A 24006-nucleotide genomic window follows, 5' to 3' on the forward strand; every position below is an offset into this window, starting at 1 on the left:
AATAAGATTTATTAAACAGTAAGAACAAACTAGAACTGTTGCTGATCTGAGGAAACATGTGACCATGCAGGAGAGAGCAAGAGCTTTCAGGGAGGACAGGGTGATCAACTCAAAGATGACAGGATGAAAAACATAAAGAACAAAGCTTTAGTATTACAATAACAAAGACACAAAAGGTGTAATACAACAAAGACAGGGAACAGGTACAACATAGACACAGGATGGACACACAGAGGTCTGAAGCTCTAAGGTGGTTTTTACCTGCAGATGGTCATTGTATGAATTATTGTGATGCCAAATTAAACCATCACATCAACATGTCCAGTAACATTAATTTCACCTAGAAAGAGACATCATCTGCTTTTGGCAGTATAATTGAGCTGCTGTACTCACATTTACAACTCTGCACATCCTGGACAATAATAAGTTTCCTCAGTAGAAAACTCTCACAGGATTCCCAAACTGTCTGTGTGTCACGACGGGAAAGTCCTGTGTTTTAGGGGGATGAAAATAAGAAACATAATCTTCAATAATGATGTATGATTATCATACATTATTAAAGGTGAAAATACCAAAAATGCATTGGCATGCCCTTGATGCACTGTGAATGTTTTGTTCTGGTTCCAGTTTCTCCCTCAGAGTTCCCTGCTGGTCCTGTTATTGGAGGTGTTGTAGGACTGCTGCTGCTCCTGGCAGTCTGCATCACTGGAGTCTTCATCTGGAGAAGAAGAGATAATGGTGAGAGACAAACATACTTTTACTCATCATCAAGTCATTTTAACAACAAATAACAGTGTAACCTGGCTGATGTTCAGTAACGTGACCTCCTACTAAAGAGTTACTTTCTTATCTTTCAAAATAAAAGAAGAAATCAGTGGAATTAATACAGTGTTTCTATAAAATATTTATTAGTGTTTTCTTTGTTTGCTTTCAAAATTCTGACATTTTAAATTTTGACATATTGTAATCTCTCATCTGCATTTCAGGATTCAGTCCTGCAAACTGTGAGTATTATGTCAGTTTATCTCTCTCTCTCTCTATGTACAGATAAATGCAGTTTATAGTTTAAATTAAACACTTTGCTTTTCTTTTATAGCTTAAGACTCGTCATCCTCTGATCAATCTTCAGTCAAAGATGCAGCTCTTAACTGATCACAGTGAGTATTTCATCATGTCATCAACACAGATACTGTATGAAGAATCTCTCTGTTGCTCCTCCTGAAACTAGCTACAGTATACTGATATAATACTCTCATAAATATACTGAAAGTCTGTCTTTGTTAAAAACTGTTTGGCTGATTTGGCAGAATTTCTAAGTCAAGTGATCCAGTATAGTTACAGGAAACAGTTGACACTGAGGTTTTAATGTAATATTGATTAAAATTATTTTGGACTAAAATCAAACTTATATTTACTGTATAATATGACCACTAATAATTCCAAGTCCTTTTCTATTTGTTACTCTGTCTTTGCAGCTTTCCAGTAAAGATTTAGAGGAGAATAGTGAACTCAAATAAAGATGCTGTGGCTTCAATATTTTATTCTATTTTGCATCATAAATGTTCATTAACAAAACTTGTTTTAATGAATATTGAGATGTGACATCACAGGACCCGTCGGAAAGTCACATGATACATCAAACTAAAGTGTGAATTCATAGATCAGATTTATGAGTTTCAGGTCGTCAGTGGATGCAGTGAAGAATGATATCTGTGAAGATTATCTGAGAGCTGATAGAAGCATTAATGTTGATGTGAATCCTCCACTGCAGGAGTAACAACATCTGGAGAGAACTGATGCTGCTGTCCAGCTGTTTCCTCAAACCTTTGGTGGAGATGAATCACTGCAGCAGCTACCAGACACCAAAGAGCCACAACGTTACTCCAGTGGGGCATCTTTTGTCTTCAGATATCAAATTCATGTCAGTTAGTCATGTGATGTACTGTCTTTGATGATCATGGGAGACATGCAGCACTTTAACCTCTGCTTCTAACGCGAGTCAAACCTAAAACTTTAATGTTCAACTACTCATGCTTTCACTAATAATTAGTTTGACAGTTTGCATTTTAGAAACACTAATGAAGATTCTGCACGAGGCCACGATTGAAAAAACACAGTTTTTGTTTCTCTGTTTCATTGTGATTACAGTTTGAACACTGCATCTCAACTTCTCTCACTTTAACCAAAGTATAAATATCTGAGTTATGTTTTAGTCTTCCAACACACATTGCTCCTCCATAGCAAGTAACAGCTGTAACTCTTTTTAAACATCAATTTGTAAACGTTTCCACGATTTTAAACAATATAAATATATTTTTGATTATTTAGATACTCCTCCATATGTGATGAAAATCACATATTAAAGCAATAACACTTCTTGGAGCTTAAACATTTGTATCTTATACATTTGCCATCTTCACGTCCTGTATTTGTCATGCGGATGATATATGTTAATGTCATTATAACATTATTGTTAATGCTCATATTATTGGTGTTAAAGGATTAATGAGGGTTTTATCTGTGGTACTGATAGATGTACTTCATTTCATATTGCCAAACTGGCAAAATTGATTTGTCTATGTGACAGTATACGTCTTCTCTAAGGTCATGTGATCTGTTTTTGGCTAAATGTTTTCACCTCAGATAAAGTTTGTCTCCACATCTACAAGTTAATAATAAATTATGAATTGTTAATTGATCATCTTTTCACTGGTGAATGTAAAACATGATTTTTTGGATGTCCCAGCTCTTATATGTGTCACATACATTAGGTGTAGAAATTATCTCCTGTTTGTACATGAGGTCAAATGAGAATTAGAAAAAATATTTTTTCACTTATCTTCTTTTTTTATTAGGTGAACTTCATTTTGTCTAGTGACGCTGCTACATTTTCTAGTGTCATTCTTGTTCAATTTATTCAATTAATAATTACAATTTTCCTGAAAACCTGCTTAAGAGGTCTTCCTGTTACATCATACCTGTGTAAACCTCAACGTTCAGATGAGTAGGCTTAAAGGTTTCCTTCCAAGTTTTGGGAAACACTCTAGTGAAGCTTGTCCCTGACATCTAGAAAGCATGAGCTTACTTTTTAAAATGTTATCAGTTGTCAAAATGTGTGAGGATAAAAGAAAAAGTTTACACTACTACAGAGGAGTACACTGAACCTTGTGACTCAGAGTGTGTCTTTCCCTATATCACCACTAGAGAGCAACATAACTCTGAAATGTCTCAGCTGTGAGGTCACCACAGAGAAACAGCTGCCAGAGCATTTCCACACCTCCAACATTGCAAAGGGTTTCCTGACTTAGTTTTCAACAGTTAAAGCAAGATTCTTACAAACAGCCTGTTTCCATGAAAGATCAGACCAATACAGTTAAAGTGAAAATTAAACTGTAACTTTTCAACGTTGTTACTGAAGGTTTAAACACTTGTAAATTATCATCAAATAAATGCAAAACATGTCTTTAATCAAAACTTAGCAACAGATATACAGCAAAGTACTTTTGGAAACGGTCACCTGCATAGACCTCTGTACTGTAAGTGATGGTCATGATGTTTAGATGTCAGAAAGGAGGTTGGTAGTAAAATTCTTAACAGATAAATTCATACTGTTTTATTTCCTTAATGTCAGTGTTGTGTTGATGACAGCAGAAACTGTCATTCAGAAACCTTTAACACAATTGTTGCATCTATAGGAGGAAACAAACATCTCAGAAAGTCTTCTTCACCACATCACATTTTGAAGTCCCCACAGTCAGGTTAATGATATAAAGTGTATATAAACCCTTAAAATCAGCACCTATTTGATGGCAAATGGAGATGGGATGAGGATTCTTGTCATGTTTGGTTTGATCTGGATGCTTAAAAACTGCAGGTCAAGTACGTTTTGGTTGGAAAGTTTGACCTCTTTATGTCAGTTTGTGTATTTCTGTGTGTTGGTCTTGCAATGAAGAGGTGACTCTTCCACATGTTCCTTGACATTTCCTAAAATGCAGCCTCACATAGGCTCCAGCCACAAATTCATGTAGGGAAATATTACTTTTAGGGAAAAAAATTAATTAAGTAAATTGCAACACTAAAGACATTTACCACAAAAATATCAGTAGTCTCAACTAAACAACCTACACCAAACACAGACTCACTGAGGGCTAAAAATCAGAGAACTACTAACCCAAAACAGATACACAATAAATTAACATCATAAAAATTAGTCAAAAAGTCTTTTTTTGGTTGGTATTTGTGACCTTGAAAAAGTCGCTTTTTTGGTAGTGATATTTATCTTAGTGCGGTGCAACACAATTGTATAAACCCTCTGGAACAATATGATTACAGTTTGTCTAAAAGGTTTAAAAAGAGTGTCAGTTTTGAACATCTCCACTTGGAGGATTAATCTGCTATTGGGCCCTGAGGCAAAGGTTTGTTGTTGGGCCCCTGTTGTCCCCCACTCTATATATGGCATAACTCTACAGCTGAAATGATTAGATGATTATTGATTAGTTGATTGACATAACGTTAATTGGCAACAATTTTGATAATTGATTGAACATTTAAGTAATTTTTTAACTAAATAAATTATAATTCTCTTGTACCAGCGTCTGAAATGTGAATATTTGCAATTCCACAGTTTCCAGTGACAGTAAACTCAACATCTTTAGGTCTTTGACTGTTGATCAGACAAAACAATTAATCTGAATATGTAATATGATATGCATTTTTCAAAAAATTATTTTCTGACATTTTAGACACTGAACAATCGATCAATGTTACGATGTTACAGTTTCATTTGGCAGGCACTTTTATCCAAAGAGACGTACACATGAGAGTTAATAAATCACAAGCAAGGATCTATTCAGGAGAGATCAAAGCGAGTTAAGTGCCATGTAAGTTCAGGTCCAATTGCAGTTCAGCACTCACCGCTGTGTGAATCATGATTAACTAGGTTACTCTTGTTGTATGCAAAGGTCATACCAGGATAATTCACCAGGATAATTCAAACCCAGATATGTGCAGTAGCCTATAGTATATGCCTGTGTAGCGATACGCATGGGCCCTCTCGTGTCGTACTAATCGAAGTAAAATAACTGATGTTCTGACTCAGGCAATTCAGAATAGTTGTCCATTATAAATCCAGACAACTGTAAAAATCGCACCACTGAATCACCGAATGCACACTATTGTGAATCAGTGAACTTGTACATCTTTTTTTGTACTTTCAGCTGTCAAATATGTATAATTATTACATTTGCTCCAAGGGTAAAATGTGTGTCTTTATAGATAAGTGATAGTCAGTGGGCTGGACATCTTCACGCATCAGGTGCAATATGATACTGGTGTATTTTGGTCCCACCTTCCCAAACAACACAGGACGAGGAACAACAAAATTAAAACGGCGACTAGTTTGTCCACTGCAGTGGTCACTCAACAGGACTCCCCAAAAAGTCATGCCATGAAGACAATGGAGCTTGTTTTTCTGCTCATCTTCTTTCCGGTCACACTTTCAGGTAAGATTAACTTTAAAATGTGATGTCATGTGAAAACTGTTGAGATGTCAGTTGAAATGTAGCTACTAAAGAAATGAATTCAGGTCTGCGACATGTTAGATTAATTTATGAATTTTATCAATAATGTCGTTCAGGTGTCACTGACACTGAATATATCCAGGATTTTGCTGAAATAACAGTTTCTGTACAGTACTGGTGTTCTGTCAACACGTTCTCACTGCCAACTCGTCACATATCGAAGCTGGATCCCGTGGCGTCACTTTTTAATGCACTGGGTACCGCTTAGCATAATTTGTCAATGCGCAGTAACACGGCAGTCACCGTTAAAAAATGATTATATTTTATGGTGTGACAACATGGTGGTTAAGGTCTGGTTAAGTTTAGGCACAAAAACCACTTGGTTAGGGTTAGGGAAAGATCATGGTTTGGGTTAAAATAAAAAAATAAAATAAAAATGGCAAGGTGGTCTCGAACCATGTCTGCTGCTTTCCAACTTTCTGCCAACAAAGTTTCAAGCCATCCACCAAACCCTCCTACTCCTAAGAAGAACGTCAGCTTATATAGATGTCATGTGAAGTACGTCACTTCAAAAATGTTGATATAAGTATTGTTGAAATGTTAATATGCTCCGTAGTACAGGTGTTGAAATGTAGATATTCAACGTATTTGTGGTTTGCAAAAACCAATGTTTTATTCTGGCGACCAGGCTGAAATTTGTCACCTAGTATAGACGTCATCGGTCTCATGGCGTCTATTTCAGATGTTGTGGGAGTTCAACAGAAGTCTTTCGGACAACCCTGTACGTTGATAAATGATGCTAAAGGGATACCCAGTGCGTTAAAAAGTGACGGCACGGGGTCCTGACCAAGCGTCGATATGTGACGAGTTGGGAGTGAGAACAGGCTGTTTCTGTATGTTGTTAACATCTGGTTGTGTGTCGGATTATTTCTTTTGACTTTATCAAATAGTGTCATTATTGAAATGAACCTAAATATAAAACATAAAACTCTAACAAATTGTTTTAAATGTGTACTCATACTGTAAACTCAGATTATGAATAATATAATACAGTATAATGTAATATAATCTAGGCCTAATATGATATGTCTTAATAATATAATATTCACAGAACAAGAAATAAGTTGAAATCTCAAAGCACAGACCTCAAGTATTACTTTTATAAAGGAGTCTTTACATTTTGTATCTGGATGTGTTTTAAATACACAGTGAATGACACCAATGCTGTGGAAACTTGACTTTGTGGTAGCTGACTTATTTAACGAGCCTCTGAACTGGCCCACCAGTTAAAATGAGGACCAGAGATGAGAGCCGTTCAACAGTTTATTGTCTTGTTCACAGGATTTCCACTTAAATAGTTGACTTTCACAGATGATTTAAAGGCTAAAAGGCAAATGAAAACAAAAATCAGTAAACAAAAGTACTATAATAAATCAAACACAAATCAAAGCACTTGTTTGGTTATTGAACACAGAAACAGCAATAACTACAATACACTTCCTTAACTTACACAAATTATGCATCTGGTGTGCAGTCAACTGGAGAAGGTAGCTAATATCACACAGAGGTCAGCATGCTGCAGCAGACAAAGGGAGAGACTGAGCCAGGCTTCTTATCAGTTCAGGTGTGGCCCATTAGGTTGAGACTAAGTCCCGCCCACCTAGGACTGGGCAGGAAGGAGGATTTTCTACAAATGATTTAATGTTTCATAAGAAGACCTTTGTAACATTAACTGTGATTTCAAGGCAATATTCTCATTACATTTACACCTTCTGAGGGCCAGTGCTGTACTGTAGATTACCTGTGAGACTGACTCAGGTGTTGCAAGACAGGAATACAACATCAATTTATAACATAATAATGTGAAAACTATAAGCCAAGGCATAAATCATGGGCTAGATCATGTCTCAGTATTTCAAAACCAGATATTCCAAAACTGCCTGCAACAAAAATGTATTAACACTTTAATAACTGCATTTGTGGAGTCGATGTGACACAAGAGGAGATACTTGAGTATGACCTTCTGCTTCAGACGATGTTGGTCTTTCATTAAGTGTAATGATTCTCACTTAGACTATTAACTGCAGCTTAATGTACCAGCATCATGTAGTAAAGCACAATCTCACAAATTTTTATCATATTGCAGTACCTGTTTTTAATTAGGCTTAGTTTTTTTTTACTGAATACTAATATTAAAAATACAATTTATTATTCATATAATCTTTAAATCAGTTGGTGTAACTTATATTTCAGCCTTTATATTTCTCTTTTTAAATATAACTGTACATTTACTGCAGAACTTAACATACCTCAGATTTTGACATATCTGTTCACTGCTGATTAATTTATTGATTAAAGTCAATAAATTATATTGATTGGTATGGAGGCACATTGCATTAAGAGCAAAAAAAACTGGAGAGATATTTTCTTCAAATAATTTGTTCTCATAATAATGTAGCATCTCTTATAATAGGATTAAATGTATAACTAATAGCTATATTATGTTGAAGATATTTACCTCATCATTGAGAGGAAGTATCTGGTTAATATGAATTCATCAGAAAACTATTTTGCAATTATGAGGTCTTTATCTTGTAATCATCACAGACCTAGGCCTGATTTAGTTGGCTTTTGTTCCCTCTTGGTTTGAGGTTTTTTATACTGATGTTATTGAACATTATTCACCAAAGTCACATTTCTGAAATTATTTTATCAGTTTTGTACATTGTTGTTTTGTTTTTTCCACCAGACCGACTAAACACAGATCAGACTTTTTTAAATGTAATTAATCAAATTAAATAATATAATAAAATAACAAAATTTCTACAGATTAAGATATTTTTCATTATTCAAGCAAAATAAGACAAATTAGAGAAAACACTGATAAATAGTTGTAATTCATATGCTTTGCTCACCATATGTTGTTCCACTTTCAGGAATCTCATAGCAGTGTACAGATATTTATATGAAGATTTAACATTTTGATTAGATTTACACTTGAATGTACATGTAGTCATTACTAACCTTATATAAAATGATGATCAGTAAGTTTAATAAAGCTGTCTTAGTCATTATGGCAAATGTGTTGACAGAATATTGCCTATTAACATATCCAGCATTCATTTATGTTTTGAGTTGTGTTTTTGGCTGCCTGGCCAATGGAAGGTCAATATTCACTCTCCTTTTAGCTTTTGTTTAGTCTCAATCATTCCAAGTATAATATCTGGCTCTTAGGTTGGTAGATGTTCTACTTTCATCACCAGCTCATCACTAACTTTGTGTGTCTGAGGTTTCATGCTGGACAAAATATTTATTGTAATTAAATGTTACTATCACAAGTATAGATAAATGCATGATTATAAAAAAATGAACTTAAAAACCCTTAAAACTTCTTTCTCTTACAGTGAAACACTCGCTGAAGTATTTCATCACAATGTCCTCTGGAGTCAAAAACTTCCCAGATTATGTGCTTGTTGGGATGGTTGATGAAGTTCCAATGGTTTACTGTGACAGCATCAGTAAGACAGCAGAAGGCAAACAGGACTGGTCACAAAAAATGTTTGAAGATGATCCACAACTTTTGGAGTGGTACACTCAGAGATGTTTACTTGACCAAAATTACTACAAAGCTCAAATTGACATTTTGAAGCAGCAACTGAACCAAACTGAAGGTAAGTAAAAATACTGTAAAAATGTAAAGTTGTGTTTTTTGTCAAATAACAAACACATATAGTTGCATTATAAACACATATGTTTACATGTCCAAACACAAACACAGTTTACTAAATGTGCATATATTCTTCACTCATATCTCTCCCTCTATTACCAGCCATGTAATGTGAGGGACTCTTTCAAAATGGGTCGTCAATATTAATATTATATATAGTTTCCCTGGTAGCTATGTGCTGGATTCACTGAAAAACTGAGCAAAAGGGCTCTACATTTGATTCTTGGCCTCTGTGTGTGTGTGTGTGTGTGTGTGTGTGTGTGTGTGTGTGTGCGTGTTTGTGTGTGTGTGTGTGTGTATGTGTGTGTGTGTGTGTGTGTGTGTGTGTGTGTGTGTGTGTGTGTGTGTGTGTGTGTTGCCCTTCTTGTCATGTTTGGTTTGATCTGGATGCTTAAAAACTGCAGGTCAAGTACGTTTTGGTTGGAAAGTTTGACCCCTTGATGTCAGTTTGTGTATTTCTGTGTGTTGGTCTTGCAATGAAGAGGTGACTCTTCCACATGTTCCTCGACATTTTCTAAAATGCAGCCTCACATAGGCTCCAGCCACCTGTAACCCTCTGTGGGATCTCATTCTGCACTCTGTCTCTCTCTCAGGTGTCCACATCTTCCAGAGGATGAGCAGCTGTGAATGGGATGATGAGACTGGAGAGGTTAATGGGTTTGTTCAGTTTGGTTATGATGGAGAAGACTTCTTAGCATTTGACCTGAAGACACAGACATGGATCGCTCCAAAACCACAAGCTGTCATCACCAAACACAGGTGGGACAGAGATAGAGCTCACAATGAAAGGTGGAACTACTTCCTCACCCAGCGGTGCCCTGAGTTAGTGAAGAGATATTTGGACCTTGGGAAGAGCTCTCTGCTGAGAACAGGTAGAATCACATGACCTGATGTAGTTTCATGGACACAACAATATTTAAATGCCTCTTCTGTTTCTAACCTCCCTCCCTCAACCCTCACCATTTATCTCTCCAGAGCTTCCCTCAGTGTTTCTCCTCCAGAAGACTCCCTCCTCTCCAGTCAGCTGCCACGCTACAGGTTTATACCCTCACAGAGCCATGATGTTCTGGAGGAAAGATGGAGAGGAGCTTCATGAGGACGTGGAACACGGAGAGATCCTCCCCAACCATGATGGATCCTTCCAGATGAGTGTTGACCTGAACCTTTCATCAGTCACACCTGAAGACTGGAGGAGGTACGAATGTGTGTTTCATCTCTCTGGTGCGAAGAACGACATCGTCACCAAACTGGACAAAAAAGTGATCAGAACCAACTGGGGTAAGACTGGAATACTGACTTTACTATGTTTATTTAATGTATACATGAAATTTGCCATGAACATTTAGAAGAAGTTAAACCTGACCTCTGATTTTACAATTTGAATGAGTTTGAAACAATCTTGACTTTCTGGAGCTGAAGGTTAGTTAATTACAGGGTTAACAAACAAAACTACTGTTCTGTTCATTCAAATAAATATTGTTTCTTACTTGTTACATTATGCACATGACCTACTAAAAATTACTTTAGTGAATGCAACAAAAAACAGTTCAAATCTAGTGGTGTGCCAGCAAATGATTAGGAGCACAGGTCTGTCACAAATCTAACCAAATTAAACATAAAACATAATTTCAGAAAAAAGAAACACAACATGCAAAATGCTAGACCACGTTTTTACTTTACTTGTATTTTATTTATTGCACTGTCATGGGATTACTCACAAGACAATCTACTGTTTGTATGTGAAAATAAGATTTATTAAACAGTAAGAACAAACTAGAACTGTTGCTGATCTGAGGAAACATGTGACCATGCAGGAGAGAGCAAGAGCTTTCAGGGAGGACAGGGTGATCAACTCAAAGATGACAGGATGAAAAACATAAAGAACAAAGCTTTAGTATTACAATAACAAAGACACAAAAGGTGTAATACAACAAAGACAGGGAACAGGTACAACATAGACACAGGATGGACACACAGAGGTCTGAAGCACTAAGGTGGTTTTCACCTGCAGATGGTCATTGTATGAATTATTATGATGCCAAATTAAACCATCAGATCAACATATCCAGTAACCTGAATTTCACCTAGAAAGAGACATCATCTGCTTTTGGCAGTATAATTGAGCTGCTGTACTCATATTAACAACTCTGCACATCCTGGACAATAATAAGTTTCCTCAGTAGAAAACTCTCACAGGATTCCCAAACTGTCTGTGTGTCACGACGAGGAAAGTCCTGTGTTTTAAGGGGATGAAAGTAACAAATCATACATCATTATAGGTGAAAATACCAAAAGTACATTGGCATGCCCTTGATGCACTGTGAATGTTTTGTTCTGGTTCCAGTTTCTCTCTCAGAGTTCCCTGCTGGTCCTGTTATTGGAGGTGTTGTAGGACTGCTGCTGCTCCTGGCAGTCTGCATCACTGGAGTCTTCATCTGGAGAAAGAGAGATAATGGTGAGTGACAAACATACTTTTACTCATCATCAAGCCATTTTAACAACAAATAACAGTGTAACCTGGCTGATGTTCAGTAGCTTGAAAAGCAGAAATCAGTGGAATTAATACAATGTTTTTATAAAACATTTATTAGTGTTTTCTTTGTTTGCTTTCAAAATTCTGACATTTTAAATTTTGAAGTATTGTAATCTCACATCTGTATTTCAGGATTCAGGCCTGCAAACTATGAGTATTCTGTCAGTTTATCTCTCTCTCTCTCTATGTACAGATAAATGCAGTTTATAGCTTAAATTAAACACCTTGTTTTTCTTTTATAACTTCAGACCCATCATCCTTTGAAATTTCTGAGGTCAGAGATGCAGCTCTTAACTGATCACAGTGAGTATTTCATCATGTCATCAACACTGTGCAGATACTGTATGAAGAATCTCTCTGTTGCTCCTCCTGAAACTAGCTACAGTATACTGATATAATACTCTCATAAATATACTGAAAGTCTGTCTTTGTTAAAAAGACTGATTTGGCAGAATTTTTCAGTCAAGTTTATATTTTGGACTAAAATCAAACAAACATATAATATGACCACTAATAAGTCCAGGTTCCTTTCTATTCGTAACTCTGTGAATTCATAGATCAGATTTATGAGTTTCAGGTCATCAGTGGATGCAGTGAAGAATGATATCTGTGAAGATTATCTGAGAGCTGATAGAAGCATTAATGTTGATGTGAATCCTCCACTGCAGGAGTAACAACATCTGGAGAGAACTGATGCTGCTGTCCAGCTGTTTCCTCAAACCTTTGGTGGAGATGAATCACTGCAGCAGCTGCCAGACACCAAAGAGCCACAACGTTACTCCAGTGGGGCATCTTTTGTCTTCAGATATCAAATTCATATCAGTTAGTCATGTGATGTACTGTCTTTGATGATGATGGGAGACATGCAGCACTTTAACCTCTGCTTCTAACGCTGGAGTCAAACCTAAAACTTTAATGTTCAACTACTCATGCTTTCACTAACAATTAGTTTGACAGTTTCATTTCAGAAACACTAATTAAGATTCTGCAGTGGACGACGGTTGAGAAAACATGATTTTTGTTCTGCTGTTTGTTTAATTGTGGGAGCGGTTGTGGCTCAGGAGGTAGAGCAGGTCGTCCACATATTGGAAAATCGGCGGTTCAATTCCCGGCTCCTCCAGTCCACATGTTGATGTGTCCTTGGGCAAGATACTTAACACACTATGCCATCAGTGTGTGAATGTGTATGAATGATTCGATTTCCTCTGATGGGCAGGTTGAGACCTTGCATAGTAGCCCCTGTACCATTCAGTGTATGAATGTGTGTGAATGTCATTCGTAGTGTAAAAGTGCTTTGAGTGGTCAGAAGACTAGAAAGGTGCTATACAAGTACAGTCCATTTACCATTCCCATGGTTTAAACACTGCATACCAACTTCTCCCACTTTAACCAAAGTATAAATATCTGTGACTTCTGTCTTAGTCTTAAGACACACATCGCTCCTCCACTCCAAGTAACAGCTGTTACTCTTTTTACACATAAATTTATAAATGTTTCCACAGTTTCACACAACATATTTGAACATATACATTTTTGAACATTTAAATACTGAAACTTGCATATTAAAGCACGAACACTTCTTAGAGCTTATATTTGTATCTTATACATTTGTCATCTTCACATGTCCTGTATTTGTCGTGTGGCTGATAAATGTTGATGTCATTGTGAGGTTTTTGTTAATGCTCAGATTATTGGTGTTGAAGGATTAATTAAGGTTCCTCTGACACCTAATTAATCTGACAGATGTACTTTATTGCAAAAATGGCTAAATTGATTTTATATAAATGAACTTTTACATATAAATGAATATCTGTTACTTTCAAGCCTTTGCCAACAAGTTCACACAATGTTGACTGAGCATTGTCACCGTCAAATAAATCTCTCTGTATTTCACAGTCAACAGAGGTTTTAAATCTCATGTCAGGCGCAACATTCCCACTCTGGCCGTTTTAATCGTTTGGCTCTTCCAGAGGTTGTGATGCTCGAAACAATTTATTCACCGTTTTATAACTGCAACAGTAGGTTATGGCCAGTGGTGTACTGGCATACTGGGACAGTGGACCGTTTAAACATATCCGTTTTTACCTGCCCTCTCTGTGTGCCTGTCATCCAGGTTTCACATGAGAGTGTGCTGCATGTCTGTGTCAGGCAGTCACAGCCAAGTGCCTCCCTTTACTCTCACTGCCAGAGGGGGGAGTCAGAAGTCCCGCACTCAAGTTTTAATGATTCATTATAAATTGTTAATCAATCATGTTTTCGCTGGTGAAATGTAAAACATGATTGTTAGGGGGGGGGGTCACAGTCCTCCGATGTGTCACATACAGAAGGTGACATAAGGTCAAATGTAAATTAGAAAATTTTTTTTTATTTGTTTATGTTTTTTACTTGGTGAACTTAATTTTATCTAGAGGGTTTGCTACATTTTCTTGTGTCATTTTTGTTCAATTTGTTCAGTTATTATTAAATAAAAACCTGAAAACCTGCTTAAGCTTCATCCTACCAACATATTAAACATACAAGGACTATCGACTGGTAGAATAAACTGCTGTAAGAAACAACCATCATAGCAAAATGTTTACTTATTTCTTCTCAAAAAAGATTAGTTACATATGTAAGTAATGTCATCTGAAAAAAAAACAGAAATCTGTGTCTGCTGCATCTGTGTGATACTTTAAATTAGGACCCATGACAAACATGAACTCAATAAATATTTCCATTTATTAAAACTACATAGGTGGAAATGAGTGCTTTTGACTGATAGCTGAAAGGTTTTGTACCAAGTTTTGGGAAATACTTTAGTGAAGCTTGTCCCTGATACCTGGAAATCATGAGTTTACTTTTTAAAATGTTATCAGTTGTCAAAATGTGTGAGGATAAAAGAAACAGTTTACACTACTACAAAAATACATACCTACCACAAATATTGATTTGTTTATGGAGTACACTGAACTTTGTGACTGAGAGTGTGTCTTTCCCTGTATCACCACTAGAGAGCAACATAACTCTGAAATGTGTCAGCTGTGAGGTCAACACAGAGAAACAGCTGCCAGAGCATTTCCACACCTCCAACATAACAAAGAGTTTCCTGATATAAAGTTTCCAACAGTTAAAGCAAGATTCTTACAAACAGCCTGTTTCCATGAAAGATCAGACCAATACAGTTAAAGTGAAAACCAAAATTAAAATGTAATACTAAATAACTTTCCCACTGTGTTACTGAAGATTTAAGCACTTGCAAATTATCATCAGACAAATTTTAAAAAAATCTTTATTTTCAACAGATCAGCAGTAGGAGACAGTTAAAATTTCTGGACATGCTAATAGATTAATATTGTCTCATTTCACTAATATCAGTGATGTGTTGATGTCAGCAGAAACTGTCATTCATGTCGTTCAGAAACTTTTAATGCAGTTGTTGCATCTGTCAGTGAAAACAAACATCTCAGACAGTCTTGGACTTCACCACTTCCTCTTGAAGTCCCCACAGTCAGGTTAATGATATAAAGTTTAACTCAGCTCAGATGTCAAATGGAAATGGGAAATCATTCATATTACAAAATGTGAAACACACATAAAATGTGCTAATGGTAGGGAGAGAAAAAAACAAACAAAAAAAACAAAACAAAAAACAAACAAACCCATATTTCTATGCACTCTAATCATTGCCTTGTTGCACTGCCTGTTGGCATCTACGTCCTGTCAGGCCCAAACTTAAGCTTTATGACACTTACTGGTGTTGTTGTCTCCTGACTAGATCCCTGCTTGTGTTGTATCAGTCTCATATGTACGTCGCTTTGGATAAAAGCGTCTGCTAAATGAAAAATGTAAATTTAAATGTAAATGTAAATGGATTTACGTAACATATTACCTAAATAAGTTTGGTAAATTGGATCAATAAAGACATTCACCACAAAAACATCAAAACTACCTAGTGTGAGATGGAGAACATGTCTGGACCAGACAACCTACACCAAACACAGACTAACTGAAGGCTTTTCAGTATAAAAACAGAGGCGTCAAGACAAAAACTTACTGACAGAGACAGACAGACATATAATTACATTACTGCAGAAAACTACAACCCCATAATTGTGACACATAAAACATAACTACATAAAAATGATCTTCATAAAAACATGTTTTTTGTGTGTGTTGGTGTTAGTTGTTAGTGATACACCAGTGTGATACACTGGATCAATATCTGCACTGATATTGATCTTATTCAATGCAATGCAACACAATTTTATAAACCTTCTGGAACAATATAATTAAGATTTGTCTGAAAAGTGTAAAGAGTGTCAGTTTTGAACATCTCAACATGTAGTGAAGTTATGTGTAGCTACAGCCTCATGTTATCATACAGAAGAATAGAAGAATGAACCTACTCAGTGAGGTTTCCAGATGTTTAACTGAAATACAGATAGAAGTACTGGTAGTGGATCAGCACTCTGTATCAGCCAATATCCTGAGTTTAGGTATCAGAAATGGCATCAGGAGATTAAAAGTAGGATTACTCCATCAATAGTTATATAAATCACTTGCACCCAAGATCAACACACAAAGAGACAGAACCTGTACAGAGTACCTGGAGGAATGAAAAAAAAGATTGCTCTGATAAATAGATTTAATTTATACTAAACTTGAATATGTCTCTGTATGTCTCTGTCCTCTGTTTACAAAATGTTACCAAATCATGAATATTCCACCTATTTTGTTGGTAATGTGACGGCTCCTCTGCTTTGCTTGCTGCTGCTGTGCTCTGTTTGCAGGGGTGGAAACCTGAGGGCAGGCTGATTAACATGATGGGACACACCTGGGCCAGATGTGCCTCATGTATATATATAAGCTGGAGAAGCTGCCAGTTGAGTCTCTCTCTTCACTCCTGCATAGTTGTTTTTCCTTTGTTCCACCCTACAACACCCGTACAGCATACACTCACTCATCCACTCCCTACATCACTGATCTTACAGATTCACCCCACCAATGTGTTACTTTGGTTTGTTTTGATTACTTTGTTTTAAATAAAATTACTTTTTAAATATGGAATACCCGTTTGACTTCCCTTTTTTCCACAGTCCATATTGTAATACGTAGCATATTAATATTTCAACAAAACGTATCATATCAACATTTCTGACGTTGGGACATTTGCAGCCGTTTTTATTCATATTTGTATTTTATTTTAAGCCAAACCATGATCTTTTCCTAACCCTAACCAAGTGGCCTTTGTGGCTAAATCTTACCAGACTTTAACCACAGCGTCGTCACACCATAAAACATCATTATTCAATGGATAGAAATATTAATACTACGTTTTGTTGAAATGTTAATATGTTAAATATTACACGTGTTGAAACGTATATATTCAACGTTCTGTGGTTGGGTTGCACAGTGTAGATTAGTGATAGTCAGTGGGCTGGAGGCTTTCACGCGTCAGGCGCAATATGATACTGGTGGCCTACTTTGGTCCGTCCTTTCCACACAACACACGAAGACGCACAACAAAATTGAAACGACTGTTTGTGTACTGCAGTGGTCACTCGGCTCCCAAAAAAGTCATGCCATGAAGACGATGGAGATTGTTTTTTTGCTGATCTTCTTTCCTTTCACACATTCAGGTGAGATTAACTTTAAAAAATGTATAAGGCCCAGCGTTATGCAGTTCGCTTTCACATTCATTTTGGGTACTTTTACGCAGTTTAGATCAAGCTTTACCTGTACCATTTTTGATATTTCATCCATTATAAAGGATTTAATCAATGACTTTAGCAATATTAAATAAATCATTTACAAATCATTTCTGGGTAGGCGCGTAATCGCCGCGGAGGAGGGGGGGGGGGGGGGGGGGGGGGGGGTAATCACGCAGCACATAACAAGACGCATACCTCCCATTCTGACTAGTACTGTATTTTGCTTCTTTTATTTAGGCCTATTTCTACATAACCTGTTGAGATGTACGTCGAAATATAGCTATTAATGAGATAAATTCAGGTCTGAAACGTGTTAAATCCGGGATTTTGCAGAAATAACAGTTTTTTTACAGTACTGATGTTCTGGGCGTTGTTAAAATCTGGCTGTGTGTCAGATTATGTCCTTTGACTTTATTAAATAGTGTCATTGATTGTAATGAACTAAAAGATAAAAGATAACACTGTAACAGATTGTTTTAAAATGTGTACTCATACTGTAAACTCAGATTAGGGATACTATAATACAGTGTAATATAATATAATCTAGGCATGATATTATATAATATGTTTTAATAATATAATTATTCACAGAACAAGAATTAAGTTGAAATCTCAAAGCACATACCTCAAGTATTACATTAATAAAGGAGTCTTTACATTCTGTATCTGGATTTGTTTTAAATACACAGTGAATGACACCAATGAATTTAATGTTTCATAAGAAGACCTTTGTGACTGTAACTGTGATTTCAAGGCAATATTCTCATTACATTCACACCTTCTAATGGCCAGTGCTGTACTGTAGATTACCTGTGAGACCGACTCAGGTGTTGAAAGACAGGAATACAACATTAAATTATAATGTGAAAACTATAGGCTAGGTATAAATCATGGGCTATATCACATCTTGGTGTATTTTAAAACTACAGATATTTCAAAACTGTCTCAAACAAAAATGTATTAACACCTTAATAACTGCATGTGTGGAGTCTATGTGACACAAGAGGAGATACTTGAGTATGACCTTCTGCTTCAGACGATGTTGATCTTTCATTAAATGTAATGATTCTCACTTAGACTATTAACTGCAGCTTAATGTACCAGCATCATGTAGTAAAACACAATTTCACAGATATTTATTATATTTCAGTACCTGTTTTTAATAGGTTTAGTTTTTGTTTACTGAATACTAATATTAAAAATACAACTTATTATTCATTTAATCTTTAAAACAGTTGTTGTAACTTCTATTTCAGCCTTTATATTTCTCTTTTTAAATATAACTGTACATTTATTGCAGAGCTTAACATACCTCAGATTTTGACATGTCTGTTCACTGCTGATTAATTATTAAGAAAACAAATGATATTGATTAGTATGGAGGCACATTGCATTAACAGCAGAAAAAACTATTCAAAGATATTTTCTTCAAAAAATGTGTTTCCATATAATGTAGCATCTCCTATAGTAGGCCTAAATGTACAACTATTAGCTATAATAAGATATTTACCTCATTATTTAGAGGATATATCTCTATTTTTGAATTCATCAGAAACTATTTTGTAATTATGAGTTCTTTATCTTGAAATCATCACTGACCTAGGTCTGATTTAGTTTGCTTTTGTTTGCTTTTAGGTTTTTGATACTGATGGTATTGAACATTATTCACCAAAGTCACCATTCTGAAATTATTTCATCAGGTTTTTACAGTGTTTTTTTTTTTTTTTTTTTTTTTTTTTGCCCACCAGACTGACTAGACACACGTCAGGTTTCTAAGCTCATATCATAGCAACTTCCTACTGTACTACTAATTCATATTAATTATTATGATTATATACAGATTTTTTAAATGTAATTGTAAATTAAATATAATAAAATAACATAATTTCTAAAGATTAAGATATTTTGTCACCATTCAAGCAAAATAAGGCAAATTAGAGAAGACAGTGATAAATAGTTGTAATTCATGCTTTGCTCACCATATGTTGTTCCACTTTCAGGAATCTCATATCAGTGTACAGATATTTATATCAAGATTAACATTTTGATTAGATTTACACTTGAATGTATATGTAATCATTATTAACCTTATATAAAATGATGATCACTAAGGCTAATAAAGCTGTCTTAGTCATTATGGCAAATGTGTCGACAAAAAATGGCCTATTAACATATCCAGCATTCATTTATGTTTTGAGTTGTGTTTTTGGCTGCCTGGCCAATGGAAGGTCAATATTCACTCTCCTTTTAGCTTTTGTTTAGTCTCAATCATTCCAAGTATAATATCTGGCTCTTAGGTTGGTAGATGTTCTACTTTCATCACCAGCTCATCACTAACTTTGTATGTCTGAGGTTTCATGCTGGGCAAAATATTGAAAGTAATTAAATGTAATTACCATAAATATGTATAAATGCATGTATACAAAAAATGAACTTAAAAACCCTAAAAACTTGTTTCTCTTATAGTGAAACACTCGCTGAAGTTTTCTGACACAGCGTCCTCTGGAGTCAAAAACTTCCCAGATTTTGTGGTTGTTGGGTTGGTTGATGAAGTTCCATTGGGATACTGTGACAGCATCAGTAAGTTACCAGAATTCAAACAGGACTGGTCACAAAAATTGATAGAAGAGGATCCACAACAGTTGGAGATTTACACTCAGGAGTGTTTGTCAAGCCAATACAAATACAAAGATCACATTGACATTTTGAAGCAGCAACTGAACCAAACTGAAGGTAAGTACAAGTACTGTAAAAATGTAAAGTTGTGTTTTTTGTTAAATAGCAGTGGCCCTTCTTGTCATGTTTGGTTTCATCAGAATGATTCAGGTCAGGTCAGTTTTGGTTGGAAAGTTTGCATTGCCCCTTGATGTCAATTTGTGTATTTCTGTGTTCTGGCCTTGCAATGAAGAGGTGACCCTTCCACATGTTCCTCGACCTTCTCTAAAATGCAGCCTCACATAGGCTCCAGCCACCTGTAACCCTCTGTGGGATCTCACTCTGTACTCTGTCTCTCTCTCAGGTGTCCACATCTTCCAGAGGATGAGTGGCTGTGAATGGGATGATGAGACTGGAGAGGTTAATGGGTTTCTTCAGTTTGGTTTTGATGGAGAGGACTTCATAGCATTTGACCTGAAGACACTGACATGGATCGCTCCAAAACCACAAGCTGTCATCACCAAACACAAGCGGGACAGAGAGAGACCCAACAATGTAATCTGGAATTACTTCCTCACCCAGCAGTGCCCTGACTTATTGAAGAGATATTTAGACTACGGGAAGAGCTCTCTGCTGAGAACAGGTAGAATCACATGACCTGATGTAGTTTCATGGACACAATATTTAAATGCATCTTCTGTTTCTAACCTTCCTCCCTGACTCCTCACCACTTGTCTCTCTAGAGCTTCCCTCAGTGTCTCTCCTCCAGAAGACTCCCTCCTCTCCAGTCAGCTGCCACGCTACAGGTTTCTACCCTCACAGAGCCATGATGTTCTGGAGGAAAGATGGAGAGGAGCTTCATGAGGACGTGGAACATGGAGAGATCCTCCCCAACCATGATGGATCCTTCCAGATGAGTGTTGATCTGAACCTTTCATCAGTCACACCTGAAGACTGGAGGAGGTACGAATGTGTGTTTCATCTCTCTGGTGTGAGGGACGACATCGTCACCAAACTGGACAAAGCAGTGATCAGAACCAACTGTGGTAAGACTGGACTACTGACTTTACAATGGTTATTCCCTAAAAACATCTGTTGCCCAATAAAATATATACATGTCATTTGCTGTAAATGTGGTGGTAACTCTGGCTTCTGATTATACAATTTGAATGAGTTTAAAACAAGTTTATCAGTCCTGAGCATTCTGGTGCTAAGGGTTAATTAAGTCCAGGGTTAACAAACAAAACTGCTGTTCTGCTCACTGAAATAAATGTAGTTTCTTACTTGTTACATTATGCACATGACCCACTTAAATTACTTAAGAGGATGCTATAAAATGCATTTCAGTGGTCCAGACAAAGGGCTCTGTTTTGGTGCCAGCACATAGTATCTGCACCGGCGAACTGGCATTTACCTGAAGTTATATCCTCACCTGCACCAGTCTGGTATCTGGGTGATTTGCCTCACGGGGGGAAAGGCACAGTTGAAGATGTGCTGTTGCCAGTCTAGCAGCACACTGCAATCTAGGTGCCAAGAATGAGTGAGTTTTGCAAGGGCTCACCCAAATTAATCTCACTAAAATAACAAACACCCTTATTCCTGCTTTGTATTTAAAACAAACCAATCTAATCAATTTAAACTTTAAGAATAATTTCAGAAAAAATAAATACAACATGCAACAGCAGAAGAGTTCCAGAGACTTGTAGAGTCAATGCAAAGGCTGAAGAACACCATTATTCAAAAAGATATTCCCTCATTTGGTGTTTTGATGATGGTGTGTTAGACAGCGTTACAAATGTTTCACCATAGGATAAAGGTGATCACTCAGAACAACATTGTATTGATTTGCAGTGACTCTTCTCTCTAAGGGGACAAGTGGACCCAAATCATACATGCCAAATGCCTACCAAAGTATAACAGAGCCACCAGATCCCCTCACTGTAGGGGTCAAGCGTTCAGACCCAGACTAGTTTTTCCTTTTATTTGTCACCTGTCTGTATCTTGTGCACACAAGATAATAACTTATTATATTACAAGTTATTATCTTGTTTGCACAAGATAACAACTTGTGCGCATAGGATAATAAATATCACCTATCACCTAATATGTCACCTATGGACTTTAGAGGCTCTGTAGACTTCTACATTACAATGCGAGGAGGCACACTTTACAAACAATGAGCTAGTAATACACCCACAGTATAAAACTATCAGCAACTAACAGCAAAAATAAACACAATTGATTTTAACTATCATTTACAGTCATCTTAATGCAGAATTATTCATTTACAGCAATAATAAAAATGGCTTTTACACAAAGTAAGAACAAACTAGAATTGTTGCTGATCTGAGGAAATGTGTGACCACGTGAGAGAGCAAACACCCGCCGCCCCCCTCTCATTAGTGGCACCTGTGGCGGTTATATAAGCTGTAGTCAACATCCTGGCGCGAGACCATTGCAGGTGTTACAGGTGATGTCTTTTTCCTCACTTACACTTCTCATAATTACATAAAAGACACAGGAAAAAAGCCCTCAGTGAGAAAGCCCTGTGTTTTGGGAGGATGAAAGTAACAAATGTGGTTGTTAAATAATGTTGTATGATTATCATACATCATTTTAGGTAATTATAGTAGAAAATACCAAAAATGCATTGGCATGCACTTGATGCACTGTGAATGTTTTGTTTTGGTTCCAGTTTCTCCCTCAGAGTTCCCTGCTGGTCCTGTTATTGGAGGTGTTGTAGGACTGCTGCTCCTGGCAGTCTGCATCACTGGAGTCTTCATCTGGAGAAGGAAAGATAATGGTGAGAGACAAACATACTTTTACTCATCATGAAGGCATTTTAACTTCACTGTTTTGGCATATTTCAGCACCGAATTCAAAATAAAATTTCAGGAAAATATTTATTCTGAATGAATAAAACAAATAATAGTGTAACTTGGCTTATATTCAGTAGATTAACCTCCAACTCAAGAGTTACTCTTACCTTTGAAAATATAAACAGAAATCAGTAAAATTAATATTGTGCCTCTGTAAAACATTTATTAGTATTTTCTTTGTTTGCTTTCATAAATTCTGAAATTTTAAATTTTGAAATATTGTAATCTCTCATCTGTATTTCAGGATTCAGGCCTGCAAACTGTGAGTAATCTGTCAGTTTATGTCTCTCTCTCTCTCTCTCTCTCTCTCTCTCTCTCTCTCTCTCTCTCTATGTACAAATACCGTAAATGTAGTCAATAGGTTAAATTGAACTACTTAAACTTTTTTCTTTTATAGCTTCAGACTCATCACCCCCTGAAACTTCTTCGGTCAAAGATACAACTCTTAACACAGTTAGTGTTACATTATGTCATCTACACTGTGCAGATACTGTATTAGGGCTGAAGGATTTTGAAAAAATATTTAATTGCAATTATTTTGACTGATGATTGACTATATGACTTGTGATATTAGAGGGAATGATAATTTTTACATCATTATTCTCATTTTGAAAAACATTTTAAAATCAGAATTGGAATCTGCTTTCTTGCTAAGTAGGTAATTAGATTATATACGAGTACATGTCAGTGGGGGTCCCAGGCCTTGTTGATGAGGCCGGCTGCAGATGGGAAGAAACTGTTCCTGTGGTGTGAGGTTTTGGTCTTTACAGAAAATTGGCCTCTTGTCGGAGGGAAGCGTTTTGAAGAGTTCATGTGGGGGGAGGGCATGGGAAGGATCAGTCAAAATGATTATAATGCAATTTTTATTTTAAGATATTTTCTTAAGTCTGTAGAATATGATGTTTAGGCCAGGACATCTCTGCAGAATGACAATATTTAAATGGTATTTTGATATACATTTCACCTTTAACAAATATTGCACCTCCTGCAATTTGAAAATTGC

At 36.3% G+C, this 24006-nt stretch overlaps 3 protein-coding genes across 3 annotated transcripts in view; all 3 read left to right on the forward strand.

Annotated features, from left to right (window-relative positions):
* The window catches only part of LOC137198616 (uncharacterized), a 14970-nt gene extending 11662 nt beyond the window's left edge, over positions 1-3308 (forward strand). The window contains exons 8-9 of the mRNA XM_067612465.1: positions 667-738; positions 3205-3308. Of these exons, the coding sequence (XP_067468566.1) occupies positions 667-738; positions 3205-3308 (176 nt within the window). The remainder of the gene's footprint in view (positions 1-666; positions 739-3204) is intronic.
* Positions 3309-5379: 2071 nt separating this feature from the next.
* LOC137198342 (major histocompatibility complex class I-related gene protein-like) lies at positions 5380-23070 on the forward strand. Its single transcript, XM_067612098.1, has 5 exons — positions 5380-5501; positions 19936-20202; positions 20489-20767; positions 20868-21170; positions 22832-23070. Exons 1-5 carry the CDS (start codon positions 5447-5449, stop codon positions 22957-22959), a joined length of 1032 nt encoding a protein of 343 aa, XP_067468199.1. The 5' UTR covers positions 5380-5446; the 3' UTR covers positions 22960-23070.
* LOC137198516 (major histocompatibility complex class I-related gene protein-like) lies at positions 8953-14873 on the forward strand. Its single transcript, XM_067612400.1, has 5 exons — positions 8953-9190; positions 9840-10118; positions 10222-10551; positions 11591-11701; positions 14770-14873. The coding sequence occupies exons 1-5, from the start codon at positions 8953-8955 to the stop codon at positions 14871-14873; spliced, it is 1062 nt and encodes a 353-aa protein (XP_067468501.1).
* Positions 23071-24006: the final 936 nt, after the last annotated feature.

This window comes from Thunnus thynnus, chromosome 15 (assembly GCF_963924715.1).
Source record: "Thunnus thynnus chromosome 15, fThuThy2.1, whole genome shotgun sequence".
Lineage (NCBI taxonomy): Eukaryota > Metazoa > Chordata > Actinopteri > Scombriformes > Scombridae > Thunnus > Thunnus thynnus.

Coding starts and splice junctions, on each gene's coding strand:
- LOC137198516 (XM_067612400.1), top strand. CDS start 8,953: ATGTCCTCTGGAGTCAAAAACTTCCCAGATTATGTGCTTGTTGGGATG. Junction 9,191..9,839: donor GCAACTGAACCAAACTGAAG/GTAAGTAAAAAT, acceptor TCTCTCTCTCAG/GTGTCCACATCTTCCAGAGG. Junction 10,119..10,221: donor GAGCTCTCTGCTGAGAACAG/GTAGAATCACAT, acceptor TTATCTCTCCAG/AGCTTCCCTCAGTGTTTCTC.
- LOC137198342 (XM_067612098.1), top strand. CDS start 5,447: ATGAAGACAATGGAGCTTGTTTTTCTGCTCATCTTCTTTCCGGTCACA. Junction 5,502..19,935: donor CTTTCCGGTCACACTTTCAG/GTAAGATTAACT, acceptor TTTCTCTTATAG/TGAAACACTCGCTGAAGTTT. Junction 21,171..22,831: donor AGTGATCAGAACCAACTGTG/GTAAGACTGGAC, acceptor TTTCTCCCTCAG/AGTTCCCTGCTGGTCCTGTT.